Raw genomic sequence first — 18330 nt, forward strand, 5'->3', positions numbered from 1 at the left:
AAATAAATAAATAAAATCTTTAAAAAAAAAAAAAAGAAATCTAAAAGCCCATGTTCCCCCTTCCTAACTATGACTAGGAATAAAATAATACTAACACTCTCACACATTCATGGAAGTTCTATAGTTAGATTTCCATTTTGGTATTCTCACTTATCTATTGACCTTGGCCTAGTTATATCAATCTTGTTTATGTTGTCTCAGTTTCCACATCTATAAAATAAGGATTATATTTCATTCATAGGCTGATTATCAGATACAAGAGCACACAGGAAATGCTCAGCACAACGGCCTGGCACCTGGCGGTTGGCAGATGTCTGTTATTTTGCTCGCATCATTGCCTCAGCCATGTGGTGTCTTCCCCAACACCTCTATCTACTGACTGTTACTCATCCAAGGACATTCATCCTGGTGCTTGAAGACCTTCCCACCCATCCAACCCAGCTGATTTTTCCCTTTTAAAAATGCCTAGACCTCCTGCACCAGGCATTTACCAGGTATTTATTTATTTATTTATCCTTTAAGGGGCACTTACTATATATTTATTCAATCATTCAGTCAACAAATCACAGTCCAGTTACTGGAAACATAGAAGTATCTAAACAGACACTGCCCTCATGCATCCTGCAGCCTAGAAAAGGAGATTGACATTACACAAGTGAGTGAGTACATAACTGTTTAATCCAGCTATGCTAAATACTAGCAAGACAAAGTGTGGGACGCATTGAGAACCTATCACAGGGAAGTTGACCTAGACTGCAGAGTCAAGAAAGATTTCCTTGAGGAAGTAACATCCAAGGTGAGACCTGAAGGATAAATAGGTTGCTATTATCACCATAGGCAATAAATAGTTATTTAAGACATATATGCTAGGTGGAGATCAGTGCACATGTAACTACAGAAAAAGTACAGTAGTCTCCCCCTTATCCATGGGGAATATGTTTTAAGAGCCCAGCAGATGCCTGAAACCAAGGATGGGATCAACCCCTATATATACTATATTTTTCCTATACATAATAATGATAAAGCTTTATTTATAAATTAGGTATGATTAAGAGATTAATAACAGTAACTAGTAATAAAAAGTGAACACTTATAACAACATACTGCAATAAAATTACGTGAATGTCATCTCTCTTCTTTCTTTCTTTTTCAAGATATTATACTATACTCATCCTCCTAGTGATGACGGGAACTTATAAGATGACTACATGATAAGATGAAATGAGCTGAATGATGTAGTGACATGATTATTGACCTTTTGACCACACATCAGAAGAAGGATCATCTGCACTGTGGTTGACTGAGGGTAACTGAAACCACAGAAAGCAAAACCGCAAGTAAGGGGCAACTACTCAAGCAGCAGGAGACATACATTTTAAATGCCAAATGAACACAGTGTACAACATTATCTAGATGTTTGGAATCCCAAGGGTTAGGGATCTTCTGAGAGACATTTTATGTAAAATATGAGATTTGAGCAGAGTCTTAACTGGAAGGGTAGGACTAAGACAAGATAGAGGGAAAAGAGGCATTCTAGATTGGAGAAAATATGGATAAATGGGAAGATATAGGAAAAGGCAAGACAGATCAGACAGGTTGCTTGAACCAAGGCATGACATAGGAAGGTAATTAAAAGTAAAAGTTCAAATTGTAGGGGGGCTTGCTTTACCCTACATAAGTTTTCTTCTTGTATTTTGGGCTTCTTTGAGACTCTCATGAATGCCCTGGACCTCTTCTCTCAAAAAAAATTTTTAAAGTGTATTCATAAAGCAGTATGTAATTTCAGGGGTTCAAAGTCCCCCCTGAACTCCCAGTTAGCACTGAAATGATGTGAGTAGAAGAAAGGTGACATGTTCCAAACAGTGTTTAAGATTCCTTTGCTTGGGGGCACCTGGGTGGCTCAGTGGGTTAAAGCCTCTGCCTTTGGCCCAGGTCATGATCCCAGGGTTCTGGGATCGAGCCCTGCTTCAAGCCCCGCATCAGGCTCCCTGCTGAGCAGAGAGCCTGCTTCCCTTCCTCTCTCTCTGCCTGCCTCTCTACTTGTAAACTCTGTCAAATAAATAAATAAAATCTTAAAAAAAAAAAAAAAAAGATTCCTTTGCCTGAGAGGGAAATTGCTGGCAGGAAGTTCAGTTGAGAAATTACTGCAACATAATGCAAGCAGGAGCTCTTGCAGCCCTACCTTAAAGTGGTGATTATAGGAATTTATTAATTAAGTAAATTCATATGTATAGAGAGCTTACTCTGAGGTCAGGCCTGGTGCTCAATGTAAGAAGGTATAATGAGAAGGTAAAACCCCTGCCCTCAACTAGCTCCAGGCTGGGCAGGATCAGAAAGGCAAGCAGTCACAAATGCAAAGGGGATCAGAGCATTAGCAGATTGTTTTACTCAGAACTTTCCACCAGCCAGTTCTAGAGAATCAAACCAATGTCTTTCACATCATATTCAATGCACTTCACAAAATAGTCACAATTCACCTCTCTGTTGTCATTTTCACTAAAGCCTCCACCACAACTACCTTCAACACACGCACACACACGTGCACACGTGCACCCTGCAGGGTGGCCATACTGGACTGACCTCTTCAGATACTGCTTTGTATTTCCTGCCGTTCTGTCATTATTTTTCTCTAAGCAGCTGTGCATGATCAAATTTCTACCCACTGCCCAAGGCCCAGTTTAGGTGTTGTCTTCCTTGAAGCTTTGTCCAGTCTCCCCATTCATTCTGCCCTGAGTTAAACTGTGTGTGCCTCAGTCTACCCCAGTACTCAGTAAACTTGAGCAGGCAGGGATGTTGTATTTTTATCTTATCCTGGGAGATGCCCATCCCTATAATGGCAAGTGCTTAATATACCTACGGAACTAAAAGGTCCAGGTAGGGAGGGAGAGAACCGACCAAGGCAGATTTGGGAGCCATCAGCGAAGCCTTGGTGGTTGGAATCAGGAAAGGTAACCTAGATGCTCCTCAGCTTGTGGAAGAATTCACTCTTGGGGGACAGCAACGAAGGTGATTCTGGACACACACCGTGTGCTTTTATGAGGTTTGAAATTAGAAGGCATTCACACCCAGGCAACTTAGGTCAGCCTATTGGTAATGACTGCAGATCCCACAGGGAGAGGATAAGTATTACTCTCACATTGCTGGTTTGGGGTGCAGACTTGTACATTTCTACAGATGATGATGATGGTGGTGGTGGTGGTTCTCATTTAATTATTAAGAAAAGAGCTTACGTGCGAAGATCAGATGGTTATAAGGCCTAAATCGTTGGAAGCGTTGATGGTAGGGTCACTCAAACAGCTCTTGCTTGTAATTCTTTAACAATTGCGGCGGAACTGCAGCGTGCCATTACTGCGCCTTTGTTGGCGTTCTCGGAACTCACGAGACGCAACCAAGGACACCTGGATTCTTTAGCTTGACCGCGGGAGCAACCCTACGGGTGCAGACTTCCGCTTTGGGGACCGAGAGGATGTGGTCGCCTTTCCAGCCCTGCGGGGCAATGAAGTCCTCCCACACGGAAGTGAACTACACAGAGAACAAGGTCCTCAACAGACCCAACCCACCACCACGGTGCTGTCAAGTCCCAGCAAGTGCCGCGTCTCCTCAACTTTACTGACGAAAAGGCGGGAGCCAGGACCCCCAAGCCCGGTAGTCTGCGCGACCCCCGCTCTCTCGCCCCGCGCGCAATTCCCGCCTCTCCGCGGGTCGGTCCTCCAGAAGGTGAGCCTCTCAGCGGGCTGTCTTCCCGCCACTAATTCCACGCCCTTGCCCCGCCCCGCCGCGCCTGATTGGCCAAGGGCGGAGGGGGCGGGGCAGTACCCCCCGGGGAGGCTGGCCGCAAAAGCGCCGGCTGGACGCACCGGGAGGGGAGGGTGCCGCGTGCGCCTGAAGACCATGTTGGACAGCTCGGGCGGGCTCAGGATGAGGAGGCGCTGGACGACCCTTCGCCGCGCGGCGGAGCTCCTCGTGCTGCTCCTCAGGAGCTTCGGTCTGGCGGAGCCCTCTGGTCGTACAGGTAACCGCGGGCGCGCCAGCCCGCCGGCGGCTGCGGCAATCGACGTTGTGGAGTCTGCAGGCTTTCCTGAGTTCGGGTCCGGCTGGGCTCCGGGTCTCGTCACCTCTGCTTGCCTTGGGGGTCTGGAGCCCAACAAGTGACCCAGCCGAAGGGGAGGTCTGGGGAGAAGGCACTCCGTGGCCCTCGGACTCCGGGCGGACGGCGGGGTGGGTCGTGGAGGGGCAGGGCCTTCTTCTAGCTGAGGAAGAAGAGGCCGCCTTAGAGAAGGCGCGCGGCCTTCTGCGCCGGTCCCCTGTCCCTTCCCGGTCCCCTGTCCCTTCCCGGTCCCCTGTCCCTTCCCGATCCTCTCGCCACTAAAGTCTCACTTCCCGGGAGTAAAAGGCTCCTCAGCACCCCTCAAACTCCAGTTAGCCCGTGTCGCCCTTCCTTCGCCTCTTGGCCACCTTGGCCACTCAGTGTCTAGAGGAACTGTCTAATCACAGCGCCAAGGGTGATTAACGATCGCCCGACCTCGCTGCACGGTTGCCAAAGGTGCACGTCAAGAAAGAAGTCCGCGTGAGCTATGTCTCCCAAAGTGACCGTGATCATCATTCTGTTACGATGCCCTCCCCGAAAGCCTTAAGCAGCGATCCTTTCTTCTAAGCTTATCGGCTCCAGAACAGTCCCTCGAGGCCTAGGACCACCCGCTGGAGCGCGGGGTCGCTTGCCCGAGGACCACTTTCCTGCCTCTAACTGCGGAAGCAGGATCAGGAATAGACTCCCTCCCTTCGCTGATGCTCTGGGTAGTGCCAGCCTCACCGTGGCCCCTGGCAGCAACCGGAGTTTGCTTTTACTTTCTTTTCGCCTCAGCAAAGGGGTCCCCGAGGACTTTCTTAGTTGCGCTGCACAGGGGGACAGTCAGTGAGCCTTCACCACCTACCACTTCTGTTACCTTGCCCGTTTGAGGAAGTAAAATTGCAAGGCAATTTTTTGAAAACTGTAGGTTCCCCCCTGTGGCTCTTATTTTCTTGTGGCAGCTAAACTAAGTTACTGCCAGATTTAGACTTCTTTCAGAGAGTGTTGGGGAAAAGCTTCCCTGAGTGTGAGTGACATCACCCTATCTACATCAAGGATCTTTTAGTGTGCAGATGGTCTGGGTTGCTCACCCTTCTCCGTTCTTCTTTTACCCTCCCTGTTGGAAACTCCCAACAGGGAGTTTTTACTGGCTGGGAGAGTTCTATTCCACTTGCCCCACAATCCAGGGCGAAAAATTACATTGCCCTAACTAACGACAGTCAAAACACACCAACCTTTCTGTCACTGAAGCCTTGGTTTCCATCTGTTTACGCTTTAGTCTGACTGTTTTGTCTCCCCCCATGGAATTCAAGATTTCCTTAATTTTTGCAATCTCTGCAATCCCTGCCCTTTCTCATCAACCAAAAGCAAAGAGCACCAGCTTAACTCCATTCTCCCTGCACTAGGTCCTCGTAGGTATTTGATTTCCTGCATCCTTCCTCACCCGTAGCAACTGCTCTGGCCAGCTTACACACACCCTCAGACAGACCTGCGGTCCCATCAGGGGAAGTACTGGAAGTTTGAAACTCCAGCCCTTTCAGTACTTGTTTGGCTGTGTGTCAGCTTCACGATGCTGGTCTCTGTCACATGTATGCAGCTAGGTTTGTGCAGATGGTCTGGGTTGCTCAGGTGCTGTAGGAATTCCTCTGTGTCCTTGGGGAAATGCCAATTTCTTAGTTTACTTTTTTGCCTCCTTGGAGAGCTAACAGCTTGAAGTAAAACAATCCTTCTGGCACTCCTAGGTTCTCACCAGCCCACACCACCCAATCTGAACCCCAAAGCTTTCTATCTCTTCTAGTAGTTTGTCATAAACCCAAGGTCACTTCAGGATCTGTTTTCGACCTGGCAAACCCAGATTCTGATTCTTTCCTACTCCACCTGTACACTCTGCATATGTGGTGACTCCACGAAATGCTTAACATTGTGAGCTGTAGAAGTACCCCTGAAACTAAAAATACTGCAGTCTTCATCTTTCTGCCTCTGTCTCCCTCTCCATTTGTCTGTGATTATAAAATGTTGATGTCCAGGTTCTCTTTGGAATGTGCAAAGCTCTTTGGTTTAGGAAAGACAGAAGTTACCTAATGATTAGACAATAGGAGATGGTTTTCTTTTGACGGATGCGGCATACTAAAAATTCATTTTCAGTATATGATAATGTTACTTGGTTATTTCCTTTCAGACACCACTAGAATGTTTATATAAAATGAAGCATATAAAAATTGCTACTAGGGATGATGAGGCTTCTTCTCATCAACCTCTGCCTTTTAGATTTGCCCAAATATTGTATGTGGAGATAAACATTAAAATTCCATTTAGGACCAATATAAGATAAGATGAACAAGATGCAACATAAGGTTATCAATAAGGAATCTGTTTATAAGTTGCTGTGTAATTACCTTTTCAAAGTGTAATACATTTCTGAAATATTTTATATACCCTTATTTAATAAATCCTCTTTAAAAGGAATTATTAATTATAATTAACATAATTATATTAATAATATAAGGAATTATTAATTATATTTATAATATAATTATATTATAAATTAATTATTATATTAATTATTATATACCCTTATTTAATAAGTTCTCTTTAAAAAGGAATTATTTTCAGTCCTTCCCACTCTTCAATCTACCATCCCATTAGGGTCACAGGACTGAGGCAGACTGAATAGCTTCTGCTAAGAGTATGGAAAGAGAGGGGGAAAATCAGGAGAAAACAAGCCTCTCCCTACCTTACATATTATGTATGAATGCTTAGACATACATTATGTATGAAGGCTAATGGCAAGTTTCCTTAAATCATATCAATAATTAATGTCTGTGCTAAGTGACCACTATAGATGTCAAACATTGATTATACATATTGATAATACATATTGATTTTAATTTGGTTAAAAGACAGATTTAGAATAAGGCAAGTATTTGTGACCATAGATGTTGCAATTAGGTAAGTTTGGCAACTCCTCTTTAACATAGCTTCTCCATGCTACTCCACATCTCTCCTGTAGTCTTTCAGAGTTTCTACAAGCTTATTACGTCTATGGGTATCCTAGAAGTAAAGCATATAGTAAATGGGAAAGGGTGAATTTTTTTTCTCTTCTATAAAAAGTATTTACAAAGCATCACTGTTACCTAAGTGCACATGCTTGATACTAATGGGATTCAAATGACCTAAAATGCTTCTAGCATTAGCATGGCATAATAAATTATGAACATCTGTTCAAGAACAATATACAATGAACTTGCAAAGACTGGGAAAACCTGCAAGGCTAGGAGAACTGTTATCTTGTGGAAGCACAGGATGTGAGTACTGGAAGTGGCATAGATATCTTCTATTTCTCTGCTTTCATCTTATATTTGGAGATACAAAGACCGTGGAGAGATTAAGTGAATTCCCTAAGGTCCCCAGCTAACTGGTAGCTGAGGTAGGTCTTCAATCTAGGACATCTAACTCCTTATTTCACTGCTTATTCCACTATACTAACATCTATGGCTAATCTATTGGATTCTGCAGTGGCAACTTGAGAAGTCTAGGACTCTGAACTGCGAAGGTAGCAAAGTTGCTGCTAACCCAGTTCACCTGTTCAAAGGGCACAGAACAAAGTGCCCAGAAAAGAGAGCAATGAAACCACATGGCAAGGGAGGGGAAGGTCCCAGGAAGGGTGGTGGATGCCTCTTCTCCTGCAGCAGCAGACTTCTTTTTTTCTTCAGTAATTACTGATACTTTGGAATGCAAGATATTTTTGGAGAAGTGAGAGAGGATAGTTTGGGAAAGAGAGAATAGTTTGAAAGACCGTCATGGGTCTGAGTGGATATTGAATATGTGGGAGGGCATTGGAGAAACTGTGAGTGATACTCTAAGATAGTATGTTTTCCTTTTCTTATTACCTGTCCTCCCAAATGGTGTCCATAAAGTGGAGAATGGCAGAGAGATGTCGAGGAAGGAAGAGTGAGGGATGGAAGCTGCTATGATAAGGACACCTAGCTGCAGTTCCATGTAATATTTAAAAATACAGATAGGAGAGCAAAAGTAACTTAATGTTTTACAGGATTTTGTGGTGGTTCCTATTATTTCTCTTGTTGCTGCTGCAGCTGCTGCTATTTAAAACAACAAAAGAATTCTCTTTAAAGTTCAAGCTGAAACTTGACTTAATTTTATAGTTATTATTTACATAATGAAATTTCCCCTCAAGTCCTTAGCATGAGAATTTTTAACTCTAAAAGCCTGTGAATTATTATTAGAAAAGGTATCTTTCATCAGTAAAATCAGCGATTGGATGCTGGCGTCAAAATGAAAGTGCCTTCTGGGAACTAAAGTTTTACAGGGCTTTTTGCTGAACCCTTTGGTTTATTGGCAATGATTGTTTAAATTTGTTTAAGATATTTCAGTTTTTGTCTCATCAACATGGACTTTTGTGCTATGACTTCAAAAAAACGCTTCTTTGTAAAAGCACTGGCCAAATTATTCAATTGTAATTTGTTGTTGCAGATGTGAATCTTGTTCCACAAACTCAGGTGTGCAATAACAATGCATTACTTCATTTTTATAAAATCAAAATAAATATTTTCCGCAGCCCCATTCCACCAAGTTAGCAGAACTTCAGTTTCTGTCATCACTGAGTTCTCTCTAATTCATGAGAAATTGCCAGGAAAATATTCAGGGAGGTCCTCCTTTAGCTTTCAGCTTACACTCATTGCTTCTGAGTTTCCTACTGTCCAAACCTACTGGGTGGTGAATTCTGTATTCAGGTCATTTCTGGAGCTCAGGTTCAACCTCCCTAGGTGATCCACAGAGTCAACAGCCTCCCCCACTAGCCCCTCCCCACGGGCTTCCCATCATGTTCCTGAAGGTGCTATGGTGGAGACCAGAGTTCTCTTCTATCCTTAGTATCCAGACCTTCATTTCCTCTCATCCCTTTACCCCACTATTCTACTTCGGTGCCCTCAGAAGTCCCCCCCATCTCCTCTGAGCCACATTAATGCCATGTAATAATTTGCCCTACCATAGTAGCCAGCATAAGCAAGACAGAACTATGGTCCTGAATAAGTTCAGGATATTTTTCATTGACCACCTGTCTAAGGAAGAAGAAAACTAAGGAGCTTCTTCATCTCATTAAATAAAGGGGGGGGGGACATTTCAGGAATAACAATAACAAATATACATACTCTTCTAAGTGCTTTACAGGTATGAGCTCATTTTAACTTAATATCCCATATGAAGTCCTATTTTACAAAGGAGGAAACAGGCATAGTGGTTAAATACCTTGCCCTGATCACATGGTAAATATGTAGCAGAGACAGACTATGAACCTGGCAGACTAGCTCATGCTCTTAACCCATACCAGTGTCCTCTGACTTTGTATAGGGCATTGCGGTTTATAGAGGTTGGAGGGTGGGAATAGTCCAGTGGTGCTGAGACTCTCCTCAGCAAGCAGGGGGCCAAGGCTAACCACACTGTCAAGAATTCTGAAATGTCTTCTTTGACTGTCTGTCTTGACTCAGGTAATGATCCATTCACCATCGTCAATGAAAACATGGGCAAGTGCATCAAGCCACTGAATGACTGGATAGTAGCAACAGACTGTGATGGAAGTAGGGACATGTTATGGAAGTGGGTGTCCCAGCATCGACTCTTTCATTTGCAATCCCAGAAGTGCCTTGGGCTAGATATTACCAAACCCACAGATTCCTTGAGAATGTTCAGCTGCGACTCCAGGGCCTTACTGTGGTGGAAATGTGAGCACCACTCTCTGTATGGAGCTGCCCAGTACAGATTGGCTCTGAAGAATGGACATGCTATAGCAAGTACAAATTCATCTGATGTGTGGAAGAAAGGAGGCACAGAGGAAAACCTCTGTGACCAGCCTTATCATGGTGAGTATTGGAGAGGAACTTTGATTCATTTGCCATTGTATTTGGTAAACATGACATTGAACATGCACAACTGATCACAAATAAAGTCATGCATTGGTAAGGGCAGTGAGCTAGCATTCAATACCAGGCACTGTGCATTATCATTGAGCTGCCTATGTGAGATTGGTGCTACTTTTCCCCTTCTACAGGTAAGGCTAGAGGGGTTGGGTGCCTTGTCAGAGGTTACACAGTCACTCTGTAGTAAACCTGGGATTTGGAATCTCTATGATACATGAGCATATGTATTTCCTGTGATTACGTTCTGAACTCCAGAGCAAAGAAGATGTTAGAGTAACAAGAACTCCTTCACGCAGGATGAAATTCAAATGACCGAATAAAGTCAAACCTATTCAAAGTATAAAAAGAAGAAAAAAAGGAAAAAAGAAAGGAAATTGTATTTCTCCTTGTCTACAGATTTTTATGTAATGGAAAAACTTAAAGACCTCATGTGAGTTTATTTTTATTTTTGGCATGGCTGTCACACTTTGATGTTTGTATTTATGATTTTAAGAGTGGGCTTTTTTCTCAATTGCTTTCAAAAATAAGTCCACCTGACCCTTAAATAATCTGAAGTTTAGGGTTACTGCCCCCCCCACACAGTTAAAAATTTGACTCACCCAGAACTTAACTACTAATAGCCTAGTGTTAACTGAAGACTTAGGAACAATGTAAATAGTTGGTTAACGTGTATTTTGTATGCTATATGTATTACATACTGAAGTATTAAAATAAGATAAGCTAGAGGAAAGAAAATGCTGTTAAGAAAATCATAAGGAGGGATGCCTGGGTCTGACTCTTGGTTTCAGCTCAGGTCAGGATCTCTTGGTGGTGAGATCGAGGCCTCGGTCTGGCTGTGCATTGAGCGTGGATGTTGGCTTAAGATTCCCTGTCTCTTTCCCTCAGCCCCTCCCCCGCCACTCAAATACGAGTGGGTGTGCCTTCTCTTTCTCTGTCTCAAATAAATAAATAAATAATAGAAAATACAGGCACCTGGGTGGCTCAGTGGGTTAAGCTGCTGCCTTCAACTCAGGTCATGATCCCAGGGTTCTGGGATCAAGTCCCGCATCGGGCTCTCTGCTCAGCAGGGAGCCTGCTTCCTCCTCTCTCTCTGCCTGCTTCTCCATCTACTTGTGATTTCTCTTTGTCAAATAAATAAATAAAATCTTAAAAAAAAAAAAAGAATAGAAAATACATTTTCAGTACTGTACTGTATTTATAGAAAAAAAATCCACATATAAATGGACTTTTGCAGTTTAAACCCATGTTATTTGAGGGTCAACTATGTATGAATATTGCCTATGAGGAAGCTGATCATGAGCTTTTTGCTGGGTCTAGAAACTAGATTATAACAAATTTCCAAGTTTAAAAAGAATAAGTCAATTGGGGCTCCTGGGTGGTTCAGTTGGTTAAATGTCTAACTCGATCTCATCTCAGGTTTTGATCTCAGGATGATGAGTTCAAGCCCTGTGTTGGGCTCCATGAATTGAGCTCCATGATAAGCAGGGAGCCAACTTAAAAAAATAAAAAAATAAGTAGGTTTATTTTTTTAAACCTCTAAATGTAATTAATTATCACCCAAGCAAATCTTTTTTATCATGTTGCTCTAACATTACATGTAATGTTGATATATAAATATATACTTAATCAGCTTTTCTAAGTCTTAACTATTATCTCATCTTTGCTCTTCTTTGTAAATTTACTTAGCTTACAGAGATTTTTCTTTTCTCTCAAAGCTCATTTAAGCTAAATTTGGCCCCTTAGAATTCCAGTTATCTGCACAAATTTCTCTCATACAGTAACTATTTCTATTTCCTACTGAAGATGCATCCATTTCTGAGATGTCAGGTTCTAATCTTATGGGAAAATATTAGATTAGAGAATTAGAGATGGGGATTTCCTTTTCTTTAATCCTCAGTTCTTGAGTAGTTGAACAAGTCTGTTTATGCTAGTCAGCTTCTTCCTATATATACGATGAAATACTACTCAGCCATCAAAATCAAAAGAATGTCATTTGCAATGATATGGATAGAACTAGAATGTATTATGCTAAGCAAAGTAAGTCAGTCAAAAAAGATGACCATATGATTTCCCTCATATGTGGAATTTAAGAAAGAAAACAGATGAACATAGGGGAAGGAAAAATAAGATAAAAACAGAGTAGGAGGCAAACTGTAAGAGATTCTTAACTATAGGGAAAAAACTGAGGGTTGCTGGAGGGGAGATGGGTGGGGAGATGGGCATTAAAGAGGCCATTTGCCCTCTTAAATGAGGGCTTTAATGAGCACTGAGTATTAAATACTAGCGATGAAACTGAATTCTACCTCTGAAACTAATGATACACTATATGTTAACTAATGAATTTAAATAAAACCTAGAAAGAAAAAAAAGAAGCAATTGCTTTCTGGATACCACTTAATGGCAAGTTTAAATTTTGCCCTTTGAAAGTTTTTCTCTAACTTGGCAGCTAAGAGAGAACATGGAATGAAAGGAAAATGCCTTTTGAACTGGATTTGACTTGTTTCATTGTATTTGTTGAAAGATCAGAAAGGATAATTTTCTTGGCAGGGCTCTTTCTGTCTCCTGCTCCAAATTCTTTTGAGGGATGTGGTTGTAATTGTAAATTCCTTCAGTCCCCCAAATTTCAGCCTAACTGGTTTTCTTTCTAATCCTGCTTTTATTTTATGCATTTGTAATATTCTCCCAACAAGGGGATCTTCTCATTTCACACAACTGCCAAAATGATCAGTAGCACAAAAAAGTCTAAGACTCTACCTAGGGTACCACCCCAAAGAGAAAAACAGCAATGCCACAGCAAGATCCCACAGGCAGAAAGTGTTTCCTGACCTTACCAAATATTTGGAAAACTGAATTTTCAAATAAGAAATTTAGAGATTTCTGAGAAAAGGCTCACAGCTCTGATTCATCACCACATACTCACATTTTAATTTGCACAAAAGCTAGTGTCAAACCTGCCTCCTTTTCTCCATTTCTTTCCAGGTGATTGATTAGTACCATCTAAGTGGTGAATGTCAGGAATCTACAAGTCACCTGAGAGTGTCCTGCTTTCCTCTCTCATTATTTAAATTAAAAAACATATTAAGTCCTGGCAGTTTTACTCTTTTAAATTTACATAGTCCCTTCCTCTTCTTAGATTAGAGACTACTGTCTTGTTCTTTTTTAAAGATTTTATGTATTTAATTGACAGAGAGAGAGAGATCACAAGCAGGCAGAGAGGCAGGCAGAGAGAGAGAGGGAGAAGCAGGCTTCTCTCCAAGCAGAGAGCCCGATTCAGGGCTTGATCCGAAGACCCTGGGATCATGACCTGAGCTGAAGGTAGAGACTTAACCCACTGAACCACCCAGGTGCCCCTACAGACTGCTGTTTCAAGGACTTTATCTGGGACCCTTTGTGTCAGACTCCTGGTATTGGTTCCTGCCCCACCTTTTGTCTAGCTGTGTAGAGATAAGAAAGATAAGATAACCTGAGTCCCAGTAGAGTGAAGTCCAAGGTTATCCAGCTTGTTAGAGCAAAGCTACCGATCAAAGTCGTGATTGAACTCCCCAAATACAGCTTTTTAAATCTCTCCCTTGATTTTTGCTCTATATTTTTTATTTCTAATATAAGAAAAATTATTTGTCATTGTGTTGGGTTGCCTTTCTCTCCAACCCCCACCCTGTGTGAGCCATATTCATCACAGAGAAAACTTCAGTTGTATAAATGTTGCAAAGGGATTGCTTCTGACTAGCATCCAGATACGTGCTTATATCAATCATTAAGATATCTTGAGCTCACTCATACTCTTCAAGTATGAATATTTGGCAAGTCCAGAGGAAATTGACTGAATTATCTACATTTTGAACAACTCTTAGGAGCCTGCCCACCTCTTGAACCACTGAAGCCACTTTGCCTCAATGGAAAAATTAATGTTAGTTTTCTATATAAGTGATTCAACTCACAAATTTGTACCTACTGCAGAATATGCTATTGTTTTAAGAGTGCTATCATCATAAATTCACACAGAAGATGGAAGAAGACAGGAAAAGCCTGTCACCCTAGAGAAACACATGGCTTTAAGAGGTCCAATAACAGTGAAGAATGTGTGAGAATAAAACTCTTCCTAAATAGTTAGCATAATTTAGCTGCTACTGATGTGGTGGCAGTTATATGCTTATCATTCTTCAAAGCATGTTGTGACTAGGAGAGCTTTTTAATTGAAGCTCAGCTTTGAGCTATGAAACATAACTTGAAACCTGAGAAGGCAGCCATTAAAGTCACACGCTGTCCTTAACATGTCAAGTACTCTAACAAGAGAGCCAGTTCTCATTCCTGTCACTTACAGTTTACTGAATGTCTTACTTAACTTCACTGTAAAAATGGGGATTTCACAAAAAAAGTGTAATACTTGCCCTATTAATCTTACAGGTTTATGGTAAAGAGGAAGTGAAAGAAATGTATGTGAAAACGCTTGGTATAACAGAAACGGGATTTTTAGGAAGAAACTGCTGGTTCCTCAAGTAATGGTTGCTGGGCTCAGGGACTCCTTTTAAATGCTATGATATGGGAAGAGAAGTGGTCATGAGCTTTTGGGAGCTTAGTTATCATTAAAAATGAAACATAGGGGGACACATGGGTAGCTCAGTTGATTAAGCAGCTGCTTTGACTCAGGTCATGATCCCCGGGTCATGGAACTGAATCCTGCGTTGGGCTCTTGCTTAGCAGAGAGTTTGCTTCTCCCTCTGCCTGCTGCTCCTCCTGCCTGTGCTTGCGCTCTCTCTCTCTCTCTCTCTCTCTCTGACAAATAAATAAAATCTTTAAAAAAATGAAATATAGGTAATAAGCAGGTTCCCTATAAAATACAAGATCAAATTACTCTTTAACAGAAATATTCTGTCTAAAACCATTTATGTCAGAGGAAAACAAAACCAATATTCCTTAAAAGATAGTTTGCAAATAAAAGCACCTAGATTATTCTTACTTTTTGCTCTGCTGCTGCTTAATATATTTGAAACTTTTAAGTATCATATTTCAGTTAAATAAACATTTGAGAATGATAAAGAATGTGGAATTAAATACCATCTTAAGCACACTTTTAAGCAAATCTGTGAGACATTTTAATGGACCCTGATAGCCTGATAAGTAGAGATAGGATCCGATCATTATGCTTTCTTTACCTAATAGCCATTATTTGACCTGATAATGACCTTGGTTTTAAACAAATTAAGGATATGGATAAAGGTAACCAAAATAATTACAGAGTTAGCTGTTCTATAAAAACACCTTTCCAAGAGAACTGTTACCCGAAAAAGTATTGAGCACTTCCTTTAGTATTTCTAGGCATGCTTGAGGTTGGAATAATTTTTCAGCTCCTCTCCACGTACCAGGGAAATTTTTAAAATGAAAAACTAGTTCTGCTACCTTGCTGGCCACCAGCTAGTCCCTTGACTGCCCAGCTAAAGCTGGTTCTTTTATAACCTGAATTACCATGTCCTGCTCCTCTCCAAGAACCTTCTCAGAGATCCAGCTGTTCTTTCTCCCACTTCCTTGAAACACACAACTTCAATCCTATCAACAATCTGTGAACAATGGGGCTATGTGTCAATCTGTCTAACTACAGTTTGTTCCAAAGTCCACACCCACCTTCAGTGATTCCAAGGTATTTTTCTGGCCCCACTCTTACTAAAGAAAAGAAAAGAGAATGTAAATTTATTCTCAGGCAGGACACCCCTGCCTTCTACCACCCATGGTCATCAGTTTATCCGTGCTGGATCAAGCCGAGACCATTTAGCTCTTCATCACAACCACTATAACTGAAGCTTTCCATGGATTATCTCATTGAATTCTCTTCAACAAACCTATGAGCTAGATACTATGATTCCTAACTTTCAAATATAGAAACTGAGGCTAATAAAAGTCTGAGAGCTTGTCCACAGCCACACAGTTGAGCCAGCATTTTAGTTCAGAACTGAATGCTGCATCTATGCTCTGAATTTTCACACTATGCAGCCCGCTTAGATACTGTATTCTCTTATGTGAAAACAGTAATCTTTCTTTCACAGAAAATTTAGGAATCAGTTAACTAAAGGTGATTGTCCAGTTTTTAATTTTCCTTCCTCTACTTCCTCCCCACACCACAGAGATCTATACCAGAAATGGGAACTCCTATGGAAGACCTTGTGAATTTCCATTCTTAGTTAATGGGACCTGGCATCATGAGTGCATTTTTGATGAAAAGTATGGTGGGTCATGGTGTGCAACCACCTTAGATTATGAATATGATCAAAGGTGGGGCATCTGCTTACAACCAGGTATGTATGGGCTAGCAGACTTTTATATATAGAAAGAAAATAGATAACCATTTATGTGAGGTAAAAGGGAGAAGGAAGAGTCCAAGATAACTCAAAAATGACTGCAACAAATATTATCCTAGAGAAGATATGTATTTGAGGAGAGAGAAGGAAATAATGTGTAGCTATGAACTTGCTTTCAGAAGTAGGCTGAAGAAAGAACCAAGACAGGATGGTGCCATGGAAGACAGAGGAGGAGGGAGTGTTCTGTAGCACAGATGCCTCAGGAAGAAGAAGTGGAAAAGGCATGAGCAGTTAAGAAATTGCTGCTGACATTTGCTAAAGCGGTTTCTAAAGACCAGTGGTCATACAAGCCAGACTATAGTAGACTAGAAGTGTCAACAGAAGGAGAGAAAGCCTCTTAAGTTTTATGGAATAGAAAGAGAGTGAAGATGGTGGTTTGGGGGCTAGATGGGTTGAAAAAAAACTGTTAGAGTGGTAGAGACTTGAGTATATTTATGGCTTGAAGTGAAGAGGGACCAAAGAGACCTATATCCCTGGTCTTCTCAAAATTGGTGACACTGTTCTCCTGCCATTTCTTTATGTTGGGCAGAGCATTTTTTATAATTGCTTCTTACTAGAAGCAAACTACTCATGTGTGATAAAGATTTCACTGTTCTTTAGAAAAAGAGACCAAAGTAGCAGTTGCATCATGATCTGGTGTATAACTGAGACATATTTTCATTATCCTGAGCCAATGGTTCTGTAGCAGAATCACTTAGAAAGTCTGTTAGAACAGAGATTTCTGGGGGCCCACCTCCAGAAATTATAATTTAGTAGATTTGGAGTGAGCCCCCAAGAATTTGTAGTTCATTGAGTTCCCAGGTGATGCTGATGATGCTGGTCTGGGGACCACACTTTGAGAATTACTGTTCTAGGTAGAGGCACAGGCTTTTCAATACCCAGAACCCACCAAAAGATAAAAGCCAGTATTTGCTTTAGCTACAATTAGTATCAGGCAGAGTTTGGTCAACAAGGCACTGATTTCATTTAAACCTCACTATAGTCTGGATCCAAAATTTTAGATGTGAAATAGAGCTTGGAGGTTATCCAGTTGCAAACCCTCATTGCTCAGGTGAGGGGAAGCAGATGCAAATTGATGACATGGCTTGTCAGGGTCAGACCACATTAGTATGGAGTTTGATGGAGATTCCAGGATTCCTGACCCTCATTCCATGGTGTACTCATTCCACTCTACCTTGCTTCCTTGACGTCATTGGTCTCAGTGTCTTTAGCTTCCTTTGGGAGTGGTAGGGGTAAGAATGGCAGTATTCATAGACCTCTCAGTTATTTTTAGGGAAAAAGCAAGACTGAGTTTCTCAAAGCCAAGGATTGCTAAACCATATACATTATATTTTATAGCAAACATACTGCTATCCCACTGGAAGCTTCTGGATTTACAGGCATAAGACCCCAGTGGTAATAAGGAAACTTTAGGCAATATACTAGCAAATCTATGTATTTTGTTTTCACCAAAGTCACATCCACCTGTGTTGCTATTTAGGCCATTCAAAAGTGGCTGAAGAAGCAGTGTATGACATTCAGGAGATCAACAAGACCAGATTTAGAGACCAGTGCTCTGATGAGAGCTTTGCCACAAACTCCTCTAGATCTTTGTTTCCATCTGTGAAATGAAAGCATTAGACAAGAGGATCTCAGCGGTCCCTTCCAGCTTGAAAGGCCATGAGTCTAACATGTGATGTGTGACTGGTTATGGTAGGCCCTTTGGAAAAGTCCCTGAGTGGAACCTGGGACACACTTGCTACAGTGTAAATTGCATTTCCTCTTCCACAGGAGTCTCTAAGTATATTTTTGAATCAGTTGTGTCAAGACCTATGTATCTCATCTAAGAAATAATTTGAAGGGTCTTTGAAATTATACATGCTTTTTATATATTTGTCAAAGAAAATAATATGCACCTTATGCAATAAACATGTATGCCCATATACATATATATGCACACATATGTCAACATAGACTAATCTGCAATATTGATCATATAATA

General features: G+C 41.4%; 1 protein-coding gene across 2 annotated transcripts in view; it reads left to right on the forward strand.

Annotated features, from left to right (window-relative positions):
* The first annotated feature begins 3832 nt into the window (after nucleotides 1-3832).
* Nucleotides 3833-18330, forward strand: part of LOC101690049 (CD302 antigen) — a 132267-nt gene continuing 117769 nt past the window's right edge. For both annotated transcript variants that reach the window (XM_045066604.1, XM_045066602.1), the window contains exons 1-3: nucleotides 3833-4012; nucleotides 9571-9942; nucleotides 16116-16286. In XM_045066604.1, coding sequence (XP_044922539.1) covers nucleotides 3892-4012; nucleotides 9571-9942; nucleotides 16116-16286 — 664 coding nt within the window. In that variant the 5' untranslated portion in view covers nucleotides 3833-3891. The remainder of the gene's footprint in view (nucleotides 4013-9570; nucleotides 9943-16115; nucleotides 16287-18330) is intronic.

This window comes from Mustela putorius, unplaced genomic scaffold, assembly GCF_011764305.1.
Source record: "Mustela putorius furo isolate JIRA1106 unplaced genomic scaffold, ASM1176430v1.1 tig00003869_pilon_pilon_pilon, whole genome shotgun sequence".
NCBI lineage: Eukaryota > Metazoa > Chordata > Mammalia > Carnivora > Mustelidae > Mustela > Mustela putorius.